At 39.9% G+C, this 19,092-nt stretch overlaps 1 protein-coding gene across 1 annotated transcript in view; it reads left to right on the forward strand.

The window, feature by feature from the left end:
- The window catches only part of kcnn3 (potassium intermediate/small conductance calcium-activated channel, subfamily N, member 3), a 64,707-nt gene that overhangs the window by 32,924 nt on the left and 12,691 nt on the right, over nt 1-19,092 (forward strand). Inside the window, 4 exon segments of the mRNA XM_026183934.2 lie at nt 1,066-1,362; nt 2,433-2,554; nt 4,564-4,705; nt 13,587-13,697. Of these exon segments, the coding sequence (XP_026039719.2) occupies nt 1,066-1,362; nt 2,433-2,554; nt 4,564-4,705; nt 13,587-13,697 (672 nt within the window).

Below are 19,092 nucleotides of genomic sequence, written 5' to 3' on the forward strand. Positions count from 1 at the left end.
GCATTAACAAAAATAATCCTCAAATAAGTCAAAAGTGTCTAAAGAACAAAGAGATTTTTTGCAGTGCCCTTTCTGACCTGATATTTCCTCATTCCTATCTTTATCTCTTCATTTCCTCTGCACTTCATCCATCTCTTTCCTCCTCCGCCTTCTCCTCTCATCAACCCCACCACCTCCTCCTCCCTAACCCCTAGCTCTTGTCAGCACCGTCTGGAGGACGGCCCCCGTAATGAAACCTGCTCTTACCACTTCCTTATAACGATGGCTTTGGTGACAATATCAAGTGTAACCACAGCAATTACAAACCCGAACGTCAACGTACGAGGAGGGAAAACCACAATTAAAGTGGCCTTCTTTATTAAACTTAAACTTTCTGGCCCACTTACACAGCTGAAAAATGTTCACACCCTACAACACAATTTTTCTAAATTTTTTTTACCAATAGTTAACAATAAAAAAAAGGATCCAAGTTTAATTTTAATGAAAAAAGTCCGCTCCGTACCATCTGCAGACTCTTGTTTATTTATTTTCCCTGCAAAAAATAAACAAATAAATCACATTCATTCAACTTAGTTTCGCTCCATATTTTTCCCCTGGTCGTCCGAGCCCCATCTGCAGTGGCTCAGTGTCCCACCGGTTTCAGAGTCATCGCTGGCATGTGCCCATGAGACCGGCTGAAATCACAGCATACTGCCCTTGTTTTTTAAATATTGTCTCTCTGATCATTAGAAACCTGTTTAGCTTAAGAGCCACTGCTCCAGATGAATCAGCATCTTTGGTTTAATTTTAGCAAGAGAAGAGTTTCAGGTTATATGAAAATGAGCCAAAGCACTGTGTGGGGACTGAATAGATTACTGATTAAATGGATGGTGTTTTCCATCTCAGGGAAGACATTTATTCTGAATTGCAGGTGCGTTCTTTAATCATCAGATTAGTCAGCTGTACTGATGAGAAAAGGACCGTGCCAACCGAGCATCACGATGAAAAGTTTTCTCAGCGACACATTAAAAGAAGCGTAACTCCTTTCCCCAACTGACTATCCACATGTCCTTCCTGTCCCCGCAGCTGTTTGTCATCGACAACGGAGCAGACGACTGGCGAATCGCCATGACGATGGAGAGGGTTCTGCTAATCGCCCTGGAGCTGCTCGTTTCTGCTGTGCATCCGGTGCCTGGGGACTTTAAGTTTCAGTGGCGGGCACGGCTGGCCTTCTCGTACGCGCCTTCGCAGGCCGAGGCTGACCTGGACATGGTGCTGAGCGTGCCCATGTTCCTGCGCCTCTACCTCATTGCCAGAGTCATGCTTCTGCACAGCAAACTGTTCACCGACGCTTCCTCCAGGAGTATAGGTGCCCTCAATAAGGTCAGGAGAGTTTTAATCTTGTAGATGTTTCTCTGAGCGGTATGCCTTCAAAAGTGTGGATGTGAAAGGTTTTGCTGGAAACAGGTGATGGAGTTGTAAAGGTATTAAGGTCAAGAGTTCTCTCCTCTGAATTAAGCCTGTGTCTATGTTGTGCCTTTTATCCTTGGCCTCTTTCGCTCTAACTATCTGAAGTTCTTCCTGCCCCTTCTGTCCTTCTAGTCCAGCTGTTTCTTTTCATCTACCGCTTCAAATCCCCTTCCTGTCCTTTTGTTGTCACTGTGCTTAGAGACTTAGATCTAAGCTGTGGTGGATCTTTCATAATACAATATGAGATGAGAGTGTGAAATGGAAACAAGTTATTGCATACAGCTCAAATGGGCCATGAAGAGAAAGAACTAGAATGAAATTGCAGTATGAGTGCAGAAATATGTTGAAGTCGTGCAACAAATGGCTGATGCCAGATTTGTAATGACTTTATACGACAAACATTGCTGTAAGATCAGGAAGTAGAGATGTTGCATGTTGCAAACGTGCAAACTAGATGGAGGAGAGCAAGTGCAGCGGGAGAGATATAGAGGAGATTTTTTTAGACGAGTAATTTAGCAGGTGGCGCGTGTATCGGCGACGGCTCTCTTCTGACCCTCAGGCAGCATCAACGTGGAGGGAAGGTGAAGCTGCCACTGAAGTGCAGCTGTAAATGACAACTCATTTATCAGCTGCTTTAGCCTTCCAGGGCTCAAGCATCAAATGATCCATCTGCCAGAAGTTGATTGTCTGCCTCTTATTGATGAATGAGCCAGAGATAAAAAAGTACACTGACACAGGCCAGTTACTCAAAGACACCGTATAACCTGACCCGAGTCAGAGGGCAAGCCCTGATCTCGACTCCAATTATAGTGGAGATTCTCTGAGTGCTGCTATCAAAAGCTACTCAGAGGACTAATTAGTAAAACATCAAGTCCGCTTGGGAAACAGTGTGCAGGATAAGGATTCAGAGCAGCACAAGATTAACTCCTGGGGAAAAAAAGTGAAGCAATGTGTGTATGTGTGTGTCTCTAAATGTCTTTTAGGTCCATTTTAACACGCGGTTTGTAATGAAAACCCTTATGACGATCTGCCCTGGGACGGTGCTGCTGGTCTTCAGCATCTCTCTGTGGATCATTGCTGCCTGGACCGTACGAGTGTGTGAGAGGTTAGCACTAAAGCTGGTCCGTTTGCGATTGTGATTTGGTGTTTATTGCGTGTACATGAGCGTACATGAGTGTGAGTGTTGGACTGTGATCAGATGAGGAATTCAACTCAGAAATTAAATTCAACTGGCAGAATCTATAATCTGAGACGTCTGTGCAACATAATCCCTCTTTAGACTTCAGTTTATGAGGCTTTCTCAGCAGTTGTTCAGGCAATGGATTTGTTACTTCATTTGTCTGCTTGTCAGACTAAAAATAAAAATTAAAAATCAATATAATAGTGTCTGAAGAAAACATTCATTAACATTAATGACCCTCCAATAAGGCATTTCTAAGCAATAAACAATCTGATATTGTTACGGGACACTCGAACATAGTTTGTCAGACACTAAGGACCTAATTAAGGACTTAATAGTTGATCATTTGTCAAGAGTAAAAAAGAGATAGCAATAACAGTACAATATAGCTCTCCTCACCACAGTGTAATGAAACATTACATGAGCAAACACGGTGCCAAATCCTCATAGAGATTCATACATTTACACGAGAATAACTAACCCACAGGTATGTTTAAGCACCCACATCAAAAATGTGTATTAAAATTCCCGAAGACATTCTGAGCTCAAATGTCCTGACCTTGGAAATATCACGTTGAATAAGCTTACTGACTTTTATTATGACAGAGATGTGACTGATGTCGCTTTTAAGTCTTTCTTTTTGATTTAAAACCATAGCTGCGGCTGGTAGATCACCAACTGACATGTTATATTGCATTTTTTTGATTTAATGTAAAAATGTACACAAAATTGTGGTTTTACAGATGCAATGACTCTGAAAAGTGGACAGAGCTGGGGTTTTTGTTTTTTACTGGTTTTTATGATTAGATAAGCAAGTCAAACAGTTCCTGTAATTTAATACACCAGTTGCAGATGTTTTACACATGTATAGTTGTTAACAAAGATATTAATTAACACCTAAAAGTATGCTTATAGCAGCTCAGTACATTGTGTTACAGCTTTATTTTCATTCTTTCCTATTTCACATCTCACAATATGTGTTTTTCATGCCATATAAGTATATATATATATATATATATATATATATATATATATATATATATATATATATATATATATATATATATATATATATATATGACATGAAAAAAAAATTAAGAGAAATCCATATCATACTCAATACAGCAGCAAACACATGGCAGTACAGACTGGTGATTTATCGACCGCTGTTGCATCCAGCAGACAGACGCTCAGAAATGAAACGGCTTGCAAACATATCTGTTTCTCTGTTGTTATTAAAGAGCACTAAATCCAGTTGTTCGGTTACATTTAAGAGATTGATAATTAAATTTTACAGATTATTTAATGCTTGTAATGTGCCATCAAGTGCAAAGCAAAAGGAGATGTATTCAAATGTTTTTGGAGATAAATCAAGGAAATGTAGGAAAATGTCAGCTGGTTAATAGGCTTGATTAAATGCATCACTGCCCGGCTGCTGGGGAGTCCTCGGTTGGTCCGTATCCAACTGGCAGAAACTGGCATTTTGCTTCTTTCCAAATCAAATTAATGAAGAAAAAAAAAACAAAAAACTAAATGGCTTCGAACGGCGTCCAAAGATGTGACTTTTCAGTCTTAGAGAATAGAGAGACTTCAGAGCAAATATATCTGTTGCTAGCAAGCAAGGTTACATCTTTATTATATTTCTGCTGAATAGTTTATTGAAAGAAAAACTTTGTTTCAGATCTGCACCAGGTTTGGTTGTTATGGTAACAGTGTTGCGCGTAGGGCAAGAACGATGGAGGCAAAAGATGCAGTTATGTGTTATGCGTCAGACAAAATTGCTGGAAACATTTTTTTCGGTTAGACGCCCACATTCGCAGACAGGACCAGTGGGACAGTTATTGTTTGTTTGTTTTTATTCATTATTATTATTTAGATGTTTTACTATTGACTGACTTTATCCTCTAACAATAAACATGTTTGTTTTTTTTTAGGTATCATGATGCCCAGGATGTGACCAGTAACTTCCTGGGAGCCATGTGGCTTATCTCTATTACTTTCTTGTCTATTGGCTATGGAGACATGGTTCCTCATACTTACTGTGGCAAAGGAGTCTGTCTGCTCACGGGCATCATGGTCAGTACATTTCCTCTCCGTCCCCTCTCTCTGCTCTCCCAGTAGTGCTGTCCTCCCCTCGTTCAAAGGTCAGCAGATTAGAGCGCATGCTGTCATTTGCAAGAGAAATTCTCCCATTTGTGTAATTTGGGCAATCCTCTCTGAATTAGCCTGCATCTGTGCTTCTGTGTGTTTTGGGTGTGTAGGCGTGCAAACAAGAGCATGTTAGTGGTTTGTGTGTGTGTGTGTTTTTTTATGTGTGTGTGTGTGTGTGTGTTTCTATGCGTGTTATTCCCTTGTCTGTCCTCATTGCATAATGAAGGTCCTACCTTTCAGTGTGCCATGTCCTCCCACTCTCATTTTTTTCCTCTGTCGGTCTTTCATTTTTTTTCTTTACCACTTTCCTCCTCTCTTGTGCTATCTCTCTTTTTTGTGTTTCTCCTTCTATCTTTTTTCTCACTGTCCATCTCCCCTTCCCTGAGGCCATGTGTTTATTTCTATCTACCATCCATCTGTCAATGTTTAAGCTGCCGACTGATCCTCTATTTGCTTCACTTCACAGGTGTTCTTTCCTCCTTCGAACATTTCTTTCACTCTGTTTCTTTCACATCTTTGTCACTATTATTTTAACACTTCTCTGAATGAGTCGAGGCAATTTGCGTCTTTTGAAATGCAAGAAAATTAGATTTTTTTAAAATAACTCTATAACTAAATATTGCATGTTCTCAAATTAAATGTGATAAGTATGTTAACCTGTGCAGATAAGGTCAGGAAAGGAAAAATAGGGTTTAAAAATAATAATATGATTTTCTGGGAATACATTTCCCAAAGGACACAATGGTCCTCATACTTGTTGCCAGAGGAGAATACGATGACTGATAGGAGACTTTATTCAGATTAAAAGCTGGACTTCACTGTTCAGTGGTCCCTCAGCTTATTTGGGGGAATTACTGTAATTAACAGAATAGATATTCATTTTCCAAATTGGCTTTTGCCCATTATTATTGCCAAGTTCCAATTTATCACTGTGTTTCTTAGAAATCCTCAAGTAGAGGACATGAGAAAGATTGTATTAGACACTGGAAAGGTTGGTTGCCATGAACTGTAAATAATAATGTAATATGCTGTTTGTCTTCATTCATTCGTGAAAATAGAAGACATCATTACATATAAGATTTTTCCTTGTACTTATAAAAGCAGTGTGTTCATATGAAAGAAGACAATTTAAACAAAACCAGTCCTTAGATGAATCAGGGTATAAGGTAAAACTTGATTATATGATCACAAATATAACCTCAGTATATGACATTGACAAGATTGACATGAGTGGGTGTCATGTGAGTACAGTCATGTGAAAAAAGAAAGTTTCCATGGGAATTAGGACAGGGTGGAGGGTAGCTGCTAATCAAATGCATCTGATTACTTGATTATCAGCACGTCCGGTCACCACTATAAAGCACATATTTTTTCCAGTTTGTTGGTCTGGAGCATTCAGCTGTGTGTTAAGACAGTGCCACAATCTTCCCAGGAGTGGACATCCCAGCAAATGCGCTCCAAGGTCAGATTATGCAATGTTCTAGGGAAACAGCAAAAACCCAAGAGCTACAGCTAAGTTTATACAGACCTCGGATAACGTGTTAAATGTTAAAGTTCATGACAGTACAATTGGAAAAAGACTGAACAAGTATGGCTTGTTTGGAAGGCTTTACTGCAGAAAGCCTCTTCTCTCAAAATAGAACATGGTAACACAGCTTAGGGTCGCAAGTTGTTTTTGAATAAACCACAAAACTTCTAAAAATGTCATTTGGACAGACAAGATGAGGCGATAGCTCATTAGGTAGAGCGTTTGCCCCACGATCGGAAGGTTCATTTGGTCAGGGGGGAACCATTGTTGGCCATTAACTCCTCTGTATACCAAAGTATTACTAGAAAGCTAAAGCTTAGTCCATGCAACAACAACAATGCCCCAAATACAGCAGCAAATCTACAACAAAATAAGTGAAAAAGAAATGAATCAAGGCGTTACAACCTGTTACCCAGTCAAAGTCCAAGTGTCCTTAAGCTTGCTGTTTATAAATTAATGCAATGTTGTAAAGCGGACAAAAATGCTCCACAATGATGTAAGAGATTAATTGTCATAAAGGAAATTATTATTTTAAGTTAATACTGCTAAAGGTGACTGTAGTGTGATATCACATCACCTTTTGCTTGCTTTTATACATACACAAAATGCAAACGTTGCAGCCATTTTTGTGTCAAGGTGCCTCCAAAAGCGTGCTAAGAAGAATGTTATATTTGAAACCACAAACTAAGTCAGTGACAGCAACTCCATATGACACAGCTAAACAAGCTTCAACCAAACAAGTTTCAGATATCCCAGACGAGCCCCCAAATTAGTTGAAAACAACTAGGAGTCCACGGACACGTAACACACTGTATTAATACATTAATACAGTGTGTAATAATATATATATATCAACCATCTTTGCAAAAAACACAAGTGCAAAAGTGGTCGATGTCAGATAGAAACCTGGGCAAATGGGCCCAAACATGAGCCAGCCCCCATAGTCTGAAGGACCAGGCACATCCCAATGTCTCCACCGTCAGGCAGTTGTCCACATGAGCAGACTGGGACCTCCAAGACAGTTGGAGGTGTTACACAAATAAAACAGCTGCATAAAGTGTGCAAATGCTTAGTTTGAAATATTTTAAGAGCCTTCTTTTCGTTATAGTAGTCATAAGACCACCAGGAAAAAGGATTAGAAATGTGAAATCTCTCCACTTTCTTTGAACACCTACAGCCTTTTTTTTGCCAATGCCATTTATAACAGTATTGAAGGCAGTTGAGAAGTGCCTTGAGATGTAATTTAATGACTGCTAGACGTTGGTTTGAAGAAGAAAAAAAATCAAGGGAACAACTTAAAATAACTCTCACAATCCAAACTACATTTTTTCTTTTCTTTTGCATCTTCTGTAGTATGTACTTTGGTCTTTGAAGTTATCTGTTAGATTGAAAAAGTTAATTCAAATGGATTTCTTATCTCCATAAGAGCCCAAAACCTGCATGTGTATTCTTTCATCCTCACTTTGTCCACTCTCTCTGTTTCTGCCGGCTCACTGTATAGCCCATTAAATGTGTGAATAAAAACACACTTACACACACATACCCCCATTTTCTGGATGAATCATCTAGTCTGTGTTTGAGAAAGAGTACTACTTTTACCGTAACACGCACACAAAAACAGACACAAAATGGGGTGCATACAAATGGTCCCAAGCCCACTGCTACAGACTCCACATCCTCCACACAACACTGACACAGAACTTGACATACACTCTGAGTACAGCTCCCACACACTCGCTCCTCTCCTGTCACACACAAACACACTCTCATCACACTCTTCACAGTGGTCAAAGTGCTTTATTTTTGTTGATCATCAGAGATGAAGTGAGGCTGCAGGTGGAAAGAGAAAGTTAAAGCATAACTATACGAGAAAGAGACCAGGTGTAGCAATGTTATGGAATTACAGGGATTGGTGGGTCGGAGGGGAGCGCAGGGCTGACAGGTTAAGGCAGAAAACTTTTATTTATTTATTTCATTTTGTTGTTGTTATTTGTTTTGGGGTTTGTTTGTTTTTTGACTGTCTAAAACTACTGCGTAATGAGAAATTCTCACTGTTGTTACTATGACAACACATGAAGGCCAACGGTGTTGGAATATACCACTGCCCTGAGGCTACCTGGGGGTGTGCCAGGTGTTAGTGTGTATTTGTGTGTGGTTGTGTGTTGTTGTGAGTGGGTGGATAGCAAGATGGAGGTTAGGTACACTATACCACAAATGTTGTGTACAGCATATGTGATACAGCACTTCATGTTGTACACAGGTCGTGTGTACAACATGAAGTGATTATTAAGTGTTTATTAAACTGCACTGAGAAGTAGGGCTTGGTCTGTAAACAAATAAATGAATGGCAGTATAGTAAGACACAGCTGTAGTTATATGACATTTTATTATTCAAGGATTGGTTGTTGGAGAGCACTACTGTATGCATGAATAAAAATTGAATGTACGTATGCTTTACCTATTTTTACTGTGAAATAATACAGTGGATTCCAAAAGCCTATGTTTACATGCAAGGTTTTTGTGGTGCAAAACCTTGGCATTCGATCCAATTGTAAAACAAACTGAAATCATATAGTGGGGAAATAATAATATTTTCTAATAATAACCTCTTTTCATATATATATATACATATATATATATATATATATATATATATATATATATATATATATATATATATATATATATATATATATACACATTCAAATTAAAGGTAATCTACAAAGGAAGCAATTTGCAGTAAGGTGCTGACCAGATATCAACTGAAGTCAATGAGATTAAGTGACGTCAAGTGAGAACGTGTGTGTCCCGAGTTGAACTTTTCTCAGCTTCTCAGTCAAGGTGACTGACTGAAGCAGCTATCAATGAGAGCAAAGGATACTGTCGATTAACATTTGACAGACTGGAAAAATACATTAGAAGGTTACCTAGGCAACTGGAGCCTAGAATCGCCACTTATGAACAACTGTCTGCAACAAATTTATGTACAACACGCTAATAACTGCTTGTATGGATGGGTTCTTTTTGGGTAGGAGTCTGAAAGTAGGGCACATCATGACTTGACAATAATTGGCAATATATTTGGCACAACTTAAGTTGCAAAGGTGCTTCAAATCTGTCAGATTACAAAGGCATCTCCTGTGCGCACCCCTCATCAGCTCATCTGGGCAGATATTTAATTGGATATTGGTTCGGGCTCTGCCATTGTACAGGGAGTGCAGAATTATTAGGCAAGTTGTATTTTTGAGGAATTATTTTATTATTGAACAACAACCATGTTCTCAATGAACCCAAAAAACTCATTAATATCAAAGCTGAATGCTTTTGGAAGTAGTTTTTAGTTTGTTTTTAGTTTTAGCTATTTTAGGGGGATATCTGTGTGTGCAGGTGACTATTACTGTGCATAATTATTAGGCAACTTAACAAAAAACAAATATATACCCATTTCAATTATTTATTTTTACCAGTGAAACCAATATAACATCTCCACATTCACAAATATACATTTCTGACATTCAAAAACAAAACAAAAACAAATCAGCGACCAATATAGCCACCTTTCTTTGCAAGGACACTCAAAAGCCTGCCATCCATGGATTCTGTCAGTGTTTTGATCTGTTCACCATCAACATTGCGTGCAGCAGCAACCACAGCCTCCCAGACACTGTTCAGAGAGGTGTACTGTTTTCCCTCCTTGTAAATCTCACATTTGATGATGGACCACAGGTTCTCAATGGGGTTCAGATCAGGTGAACAAGGTGGCCATGTCATTAGTTTTTCTTCTTTTATACCCTTTCTTGCCAGCCACGCTGTGGAGTACTTGGACGCGTGTGATGGAGCATTGTCCTGCATGAAAATCATGTTTTTCTTGAAGGATGCAGACTTCTTCCTGTACCACTGCTTGAAGAAGGTGTCTTCCAGAAACTGGCAGTAGGACTGGGAGTTGAGCTTGACTCCATCCTCAACCCGAAAAGGCCCCACAAGCTCATCTTCGATGATACCAGCCCAAACCAGTACTCCACCTCCACCTTGCTGGCGTCTGAGTCGGACTGGAGCTCTCTGCCCTTTACCAATCCAGCCACGGGCCCATCCATCTGGCCCATCAAGACTCACTCTCATTTCATCAGTCCATAAAACCTTAGAAAAACCAGTCTTGAGATATTTCTTGGCCCAGTCTTGACGTTTCAGCTTGTGTGTTTTGTTCAGTGGTGGTCGTCTTTCAGCCTTTCTTACCTTGGCCATGTCTCTGAGTATTGCACACCCTGTTGACTATTTTGAATGAAACGCTTGATTGTTCGATGATCACGCTTCAGAAGCTTTGCAATTTTGAGACTGCTGCATCCCTCTGCAAGATATCTCACTATTTTTGACTTTTCTGAGCCTGTCAAGTCCTTCTTTTGACCCATTTTGCCAAAGGAAAGGAAGTTGCCTAATAATTATGCACACCTGATATAGGGTGTTGATGTCATTAGACCACACCCCTTCTCATTACAGAGATGCACATCACCTAATATGCTTAATTGGTAGTAGGCTTTCGAGCCTATACAGCTTGGAGTAGGACAACATGCATGAAGAGGATGATGTGGACAAAATACTCATTTGCCTAATAATTCTGCACTCCCTGTATAACCATAATCTTCTAGTGAAGCCATTCTTTTGTTGATTTGGATGTATGCTTTGGAATGTTGGTTAGCCACACAAGCCGTATTATTTTATGGATACGTGCATTAAAAATGCTTTAACCCACAAGCAGTTCAGCTAAATCAGATTAGCAGTGGCAAAGCTTAGCACATAGCTTACGCTAGAGCCGTCTGTATTGGCAACCGTCTGTCAGTCAAAGCTTTTGTTCCTTGAGTCCAGTCTTCAGATTAATCTGTGACTCAAACAGGTGGAGGTGCGTTTAAAACATTTCCACTAGAGATCAAGAAATTATGTTTTGTAGAAGATTTACAATTTCTTTCAAGAACATCCACACTGGTTACAGGAAACTGCAGTGCCTATAAGAATCATTGTGCTGCAGAAACAATTCGAGAGACAATCAGAAGAAGGCAGGCTTTCAGAAATGGCTCTTTACAGAGATTGCCTGTTTTCAGTAGACGATATCAGGGGGGCTACATCAAGAGCCAATATGAGATAAATAAGGCATTTTTGAACTGTAAATCAAGAAAAGAGACCTTAAAAATATATATGGTGCTGGAAAAATAAATCATAAAAATAATATTCATTTATTGTGATTGCATGATGTATAGTATAAATTCAGGAGCAAGAGGTCTCCTTTAAAATGTCCTACATTACAGTGGGCTATATTTCCAATATTTTTAACATGTAGATTCATCCTAAATGTAGGCGTTACATTTAAGTTTTACCATATGACTGTGCATAATTATTTTTATTTCCTACAGCTTAACTGCAGTCATACTGCAGTTGTGGATGGCTTGCAGGTTAAACAGATGCAGACAAGCTATCATTTTTAACCTTTTTGTGGCTTTTCTGTTCTAAGTGCTTGCATTTTGAACACTAATTGAGCATATTAAATGTTTGTTTTTTTTTTCAACCGTATTTTTTCCTCCCTCTGCATGTTCCCACTGACTGGTTTTGGAAACAATTTTCCACTGCTGTTTGCATTCACTTTTTACCTGGACCGCGTGGGTGTTACACAAAGGCACAGATGGGTGATTCCCCCTTTTCTGAGTGGGTAGACAGCTGTGCTGTACTGAAGAAAACAAGGGGAACACCCTGGTAAATGGAAGAAATCACAGCAGCATAGCCGTCATCAGTCGTGTCACTGCATGGACATTTCACTGGGAGCGCTGCTGGAAGCAAATAGATGCAGATGCATGTGCAAACAAATTGACACATACACACATATACAGCCACTTTGTCAACGCATGCTTCCACATACACACACACAAAGGCTGCCCCGACAAACCAATCAGTGCCCCGCTGTTTCTGACCAAGGAGGTCATTTGTGAACACGTGCACACTGCGCTGCATTTTGTGCTGTTTGTTATCTGAGGGCTCTGTTCCCTAAAGCGCAGACATGTACAAATGCTCTAAGGGGTTTCCATTGGCTCTCATCATATTTTATTCATAGTTTTTGAATAAACACAAATAGAGTGGATGAGTGTATAGATGTGGGCACTAAGGCCTGTTTGTGCGTTACATTTCACTGAACCCAGCCAAGGTTATTTTTGGCAAACCTGTCTTGTCGTTCAGGAGTGTGCATGATGAAGTCCCGGCTATTTCCTGCACGCTTCAAAATGTTGCATGCGCCCTCGCTGTTGCTCTAAGTCACTATGTTTCTCTCCTTATATCTCTTTATTCTGTCACTCCTATCCTCTGCCAACTGTGAGCTTCGCACACTTACAAGAAGGAAGGAAGACACTCATACATTTTCATTAAACACTCTTAATCTTAATTCATTACTTATCAGGAGATATGTGACCTCATTAACATTGCCTTCTTCTCCATCTTTCTCTCCTCCTATTCCGTGCACATACCCTCGCCTCATATATTCATCCGCCCATGTTTCTTCCCTTCCCCATTTATATTTACTCATTGCTCTTCACTTTCTTTATCTTTTCTTCCCCTCTCTCTTCTTTTTTCCCTCTCGGTGCCTGCCCCTTCAGAGGAACCTGTGAGCACTCAACAGCCCCATTGAATACAGTGTCTAATCTAAAAGTTAATTAAGTCTGTCTTCTTCCCTGTGTTCCTGCTCCTCTTCTCCTCTCAAGCATGTCTTTTTTGGTTGAGAGACTGCTGTCATTCTCTCCCAAATGAATTTGCCGTGAGTCCCACGTGGGTTGAGCTGGGATACAGACAAACTAGTGCTGTTTTACACTTTTACACATCCTGCAGGCCTCAAGCCACCAGTGACAGGAGAAGACTGACACCACGTAATTCGGATTGACAACATCCAATTAAATTAAATTAGTTGGTGTCAAACGGTGATATTTTTTTTTCTGGTTTTATCTTTAAGGGGCACAATTTCAGCGTCCTATAGAGGCGATATAGAAGGCATCTCACACCAGATGGATTGGAGGTGAAAATAGATTTGGCTTGCCTCTCAACATGAGGAAATGTGGATCTGGAACAGAGCTATTCCTCCTAATCCTCTCCTCTCTCCCATTCACTTCTCCTTCTGTCATCTTCATATTTGTCCTTGCTCCCTTCAATCATCTGAACTAATTCCCTGTCCAAAAACCACAGATTTACCAATTCCACCTCTGTACTGGCTGACTCTGTCCTCCTCCCTCCCTCCCCTCTTGTCTCTCATAGGGTGCGGGCTGTACGGCTCTGGTGGTTGCCGTGGTAGCCAGGAAGTTGGAGCTGACCAAGGCCGAGAAACATGTACACAACTTCATGATGGACACGCAACTCACCAAGAGGGTGTGTAGGCATGCTCGATGTCAGTGAGTGCGTGCGTGTGAATGAGTGTGTCGTCTGTAGCGGCAATAAAGCAAAAGCACAGAGTGTAGATTTGTAAAAGTGCGGTTTTTATGTGCAGTGCAAGTGATTTTACACTGTAGAATTTCTTTGGCGTCGAGAGCCCGGCTAAAAGGATTGTTCTTTCACTGCTACTGCGTCACCCTCCCCAACTAGCACATTACACCCTGTATTGTTGTGACAGAGTGCCATGTTATTTGAGTGAGCGAAGGCAATAAAAGGTCATCTCTGTCTCACTCTCTCTGTTCCGCTCCCTCACTTACCGCCGCTCTCTTTTTCTTTCCATCGCCGATCTTTTCCCTCCCACACCTCCCCTCTCCTCTGACATTTGTCTCTCTTACAGTAAATCCTTTTCTCTCTCTCTGTGTCACATTTGCTTCTCTCCTTCCTCCACTGCTTTCTCCTTCTTCTGTTGCCCCCTCCCAGCCTCCGTTCCCCACACCCCATCTCTCCCAACTCCCTCCCTCCCTCCTCTGGTCCTTTTCAATTTTTCATACAGTTGAAAGACCCAAGTTTTAAAAATAGCTCCCATATCAAATATGTAGGGTGCATGATGGCAGCAGGGTTATCTGGGTGACTGAACGGAGTGGAGTGATCAATAATTTGAGCGTGGATAAGATATCGACAAAGAAACCAAATAGACTCTGTGTGTCAGTTGTAGCCAGGCTCTCTCTTCATGTTCCTGCAGTCTTTGGCCAGGTCTGTTTTCACAAGATGTTTACCATCCTTAACCATGTGCTCCACAGGTGTTTGCAAGGGCGGCGATATTTTGCAAACTGAATCTGATATGAACAGTTTATTATTGAAAATAAGATTTAACTACCTACCTTTGTTATTATACAACATATTCATTTTGCATCATTTAGTTGTCTGTTATTTGGCTGAAATATCCTAACATAATTCAAAGGCTTGCCTTGACTTTTAGGCATATATTCCTTAGAGGACGACTCCGTGAGTTTATTAACCCCCTGATTTTTGCATGTGACGTATCAGTTTGAGATCTTTTGGCTTCCTGCCTTTTTAGTTTAGTCCAGTCTGCCTTTTGTAAATGATTGTTGGTACACTGAATTAAAACCTCTTCTTCTGCTTCTGAAACAATGTTTGGCTGCCATGAGCATTTCAAAATTCACAATGAGAAAATGACAGAGAATGCTGTTACACACTTGCTTTGTCTTAAATTATCTAAAGTTCATTTAGATATTGTATGTGGTGTCACACCTGGGAAATATCACATTTCAGTGTATTTTTTTTCTTCCATATTCAAGCTTTAATGTCTATGAAGCTATTTTCCCAGTTTAGACTGTTTTAAAGATTATTGTGTGCTTTGTATATGAGAAGCTGTAAAAAAAAAATCAGTCTCCACCCTGTAAAATTGTGGTTTTCTACAGTCCTCCAAAACTGTTGTCAGAGACCAGAGTTTCAAATATTTTAGGGACTTTCAAGCATCCTTCAATATTTTGTTAACTTGAAATTCACTCCTGAGAGCAGGAGTACCAGATATTAACCCTGAAAAATATAAAGGACCAAGTTCAAGCAGTTTTTCTAGATAATGGAAATTTAAAATGGCCCTTAAAAAAACAATGCTGGAAAAACATAAAAAAAACACCCCTACCTGAAATGTTACATAATATCTGCTGAAAAACAGATTTTTACCTTGGATTTTTTTCAAGCAAACCAATTTTTGTCAGTTGTGAAGTTTTTGGTTTGTTTTCTGTTTTTTTGTTTTTGCTTTCATAAATTGTAAAATTTGCTATAGAGACCAAAGATTCCAAGCTAAATATATCTCTGCTTTAAAGCCAGGCATTTTAACTCATGAGTCTTTGGAGATAGACTTGCTTTTGCAGCTAATCCCAATTGAGCATCCAAAGATTTGCAGTTTTTTGACCACAATGCTGTCATTTTTCAAATCAGGTGGTTTTCATTTTAGTTTAATAAGGTCTCAGTCACACTGGTCTAGAAATCAGACAGCAGCTCCCCTAAAATCTGTTGTCACTAGGGTAAAATCTGTATTCCCTGACCAGTTTCCAACATTTTCACTAAGTGTAAGCAGTTGTATACAGAATGGTAAACCCAAAATCTTGTGATCTTGTGATTGCTTTGGTTGCCAGCATGTTGTAATGGTTGCCCGTTGTTTTCATGGAAGGCACAAATTTGTCCACAGTCTGTCGCTAACTACTCGCCGATGGGTGGTGACATTGTTTGAAGTGCAAAGCAAACCCAAAACAGGGAGCGTAAAAACTGTACAGGCCTTACTGCAGCAGTCAAAACGTTTTAAAAGGCACAAGTTTTACTCTCTGTTTATGGTTTATGTTGCATTTTTTTCCCTAACGTGGCATATCGTTTTTGAGTGTCTGCAGACAAGTTACCATTTTCCATGTAAACAGCAAGTGATCATGGAAACCTGCTAGTGACCAAAGCAATCGTAAAAGGGTTTTCGATGCAACACCATATACCTCTTTGCAACCAATTTCTCTTAGCAACAGAAGCAACTTGCAAATTCTCTAGTAATTCCTCTAGTAACCCATGATTACCACGGGATTACTGACTGGTCTCATGGCCTGTGTGAATAGAGGGCTTAGCAATTCACAGCGACTGCCACCAACCTCCAGCAATCACGCCCAAACAGTTGGGTATATATCTTTTTTCCTAGCGACCAGTGTGATTGGGGCTTAATTATCAAATTAATAGCTATTTAAATTTTGCAGCAGTACTCAGTGCTTTGAGCTAACGTTAGCAGTTTTGCTAAGTGTTTTACCACCTTGCCTGTAGAAACTTGGCTTTTGTTTTAATGTTCAAAAGTTTCTTTGTTAGTACAGTGAATGTGAGTTTTTGGGCCTGCTGACAGCCTGGTGAAACGGTGTAGCCTGATCATATTAGCATGATCAGTTTAGCATTTAGCTCAAAGCACAGCTTCACCGTGCTGCTAGCTGGCCTAAAGATTCTTGTTTCAGCAGGTTACCTTAATTTGCATTCATACTCCTCATTGAAATGCAAATTCATCTTCACCTCTTCAAGTGGCAGACAGTGTACATATCAATCATTTTTCCATTAGTTTTTTAGCCTTTTCAGCTTTTCTGCTAAACTCGATGCAGATCAGGTTATGTGGAGGCTGTGTGGTTTGTGTAGCTGGTAATTGTGACCGTAAATGTGCTAAATACTATAATCAAATGAATTTTTATCGTTTATTCAGCTAACCTACAATTTTTTCACAATCCCCTGGTAATTACAAAAGTACCTGCTGCGGTACATGTGTACCTTAAGTTTTAAAGGTTGAGGAAAGTCACATCAAATCCCAAATTTTTAACTGGTAGCTAAAAAAGTATTGTATTTTTTGTCACACTGATCAACTTTATTAGCCCCTCAAGCAAAAAGATTATATTCATATTTTAAAGCAAATGCCATCATCATTAAGGGTAATTCATGATCTTAATAAACCCGCTCATCAAGTAACGGAGGCCTCCTAGAGCAATATGCAGCATGCTGCTTGGTGACATTTCCCTTCAAAGGGTCTACGGTTTATGCTGCGGTAATTGTCTCCTGCCCTCTATCACTGAGAGACCAATGATTGAAGCTGTTGTGTGCACATTGATTTACATAGCCGGGGCCATTCTTTGCCACATCTTTGTACCAAGAGAATACAATCAGTCAAAGCTTTATAATAAATAATGCAACAATAGCTTCAACATCTTGCCATCATCATATGTGCGCACACACACAAACAGACAGGAAAGCACACAGTCTGTCTTTCTAACTCACTGCAATGCTGTCTACTTCCCTTTGAAGGATTAACAAGAATGTCAATTAAATGCCAGAGAGACGCTCTTAGCTGATCTGAACAAGGTGTTGTGCAATCTAATGTAATTTTGTAATGTTGTCTAAAGAATAGGGTGTGGTTCATCAATAGCATGAAAATCTGAGCCCAAAAATCTCGCTGTAACTTTTCCTTATGATTTTGACACTTTTTGACAATTTTTTGAATCCTTTCTATTTTCATGATTGATGAATACTTGCTGCTTTCATCCTCGATCAGTTTTTTATGCAGAGCAATGTCAAGACTGAAGTTGATATTTTGAACCCCTGTGCAGTGCACATTGCGTGTGGAGGGCCTAATAACCTTATCGGGGAGAATGATTTCCTTCCAAAGACTGATGCACCGAGTTAATTTTCATGCAGTGCTCAGTGAAGTCTCTCCATCTGATAGGATTAATGCAAATGTTAATTAAATAGCAGTTAATCTAGTCCTTAAGTTGACTATGTGTGTGAGGTGTGATTTGTTGTTGTTTGATGCCAGGACTGTTTTTTCTTCTCGATTCTTGGTTTGTTGCTGCTGTTTTTTGTGGCTGTGTACTGAAGCACTGGTTGATTCAGAGCACTGCTGGAAGCCCATTTGGTCAAAATTTCACCCTCAACTTTCAGAGAGCTCACTCAACACCAAGAAAAGCAGGACATGCTTGCTCAGGCGCTAAGTCAGTGGGCTAACATCTCCTTCCTTTTGATGGCGCTACGATGTCAAATTCCAGTGTTAAATTCCTTTTATTGAAGCAGTAAGCCAGTTGACTGTGTGACTGTGGCTGACACCGTCTGTATCTGAGGTCATTACTTTTTTTTCAGGCTTTTAAACTCTCGTTCCAAGTTAGAAGCTGGAAAAAAAATCTTTCTAGAAATTTGCACTCGGGATGCATATTCTGCTTTCACACTGGACCACTACTTAATTCAGGGCACTTTTACGAGTCCCTCCGGCACATTTCAGAGCTTCGGCCTGTCTGAATATTCAGAGTGCACTCTGGACTCTGGCCAAGGAGGAGGTGCCGCAGTGCCTTCCAATGTTTACACCAGTAGCCAAATGGGAGCAATCTAACCCCCGAAGATTTCCACTAAGCTAGCTTCCACTCCACATAATAAAAATAACTTTTAGCAGCCTTTTCATTTATAAGCATATCGTTATTCATTGTTATTATAGTCATATTGTGATGGTGACAATTCATTCAATGCTCCACGAGTGCATTTACATATCTCATTGATGTTTTTTTTCAGTTTTTGCCAGTTGAACTTGCACATGAGCTTCCTTCTAATGTAGAAAATGTGTTAGCCCCCTAATAAGATCCAGTGATTATTTTAACTGTAATTTAATGTTCTGTGATTTTATTGATTTGTTTCACCTTTAACTTGAGCCTAAGGGCATCACTCTCCTTTGCTTTGGATGCTGAAATAGTGATTATTGTCCTTGTGTGTGGCCATGTTTGTGTCTGCCTAAGTGTCTCCTTGTCCCCTTGTCAGTGTGTCTGTGAAGGGAAGGTCAGAGCAGGTAAGGCCACGTGTCACAGTGGCACATGGATGA

The sequence above is a fragment of the Astatotilapia calliptera genome, chromosome 11 (assembly GCF_964374335.1).
Source record: "Astatotilapia calliptera chromosome 11, fAstCal68.1, whole genome shotgun sequence".
In the NCBI taxonomy this organism is placed as follows: Eukaryota; Metazoa; Chordata; class Actinopteri; order Cichliformes; family Cichlidae; genus Astatotilapia; species Astatotilapia calliptera.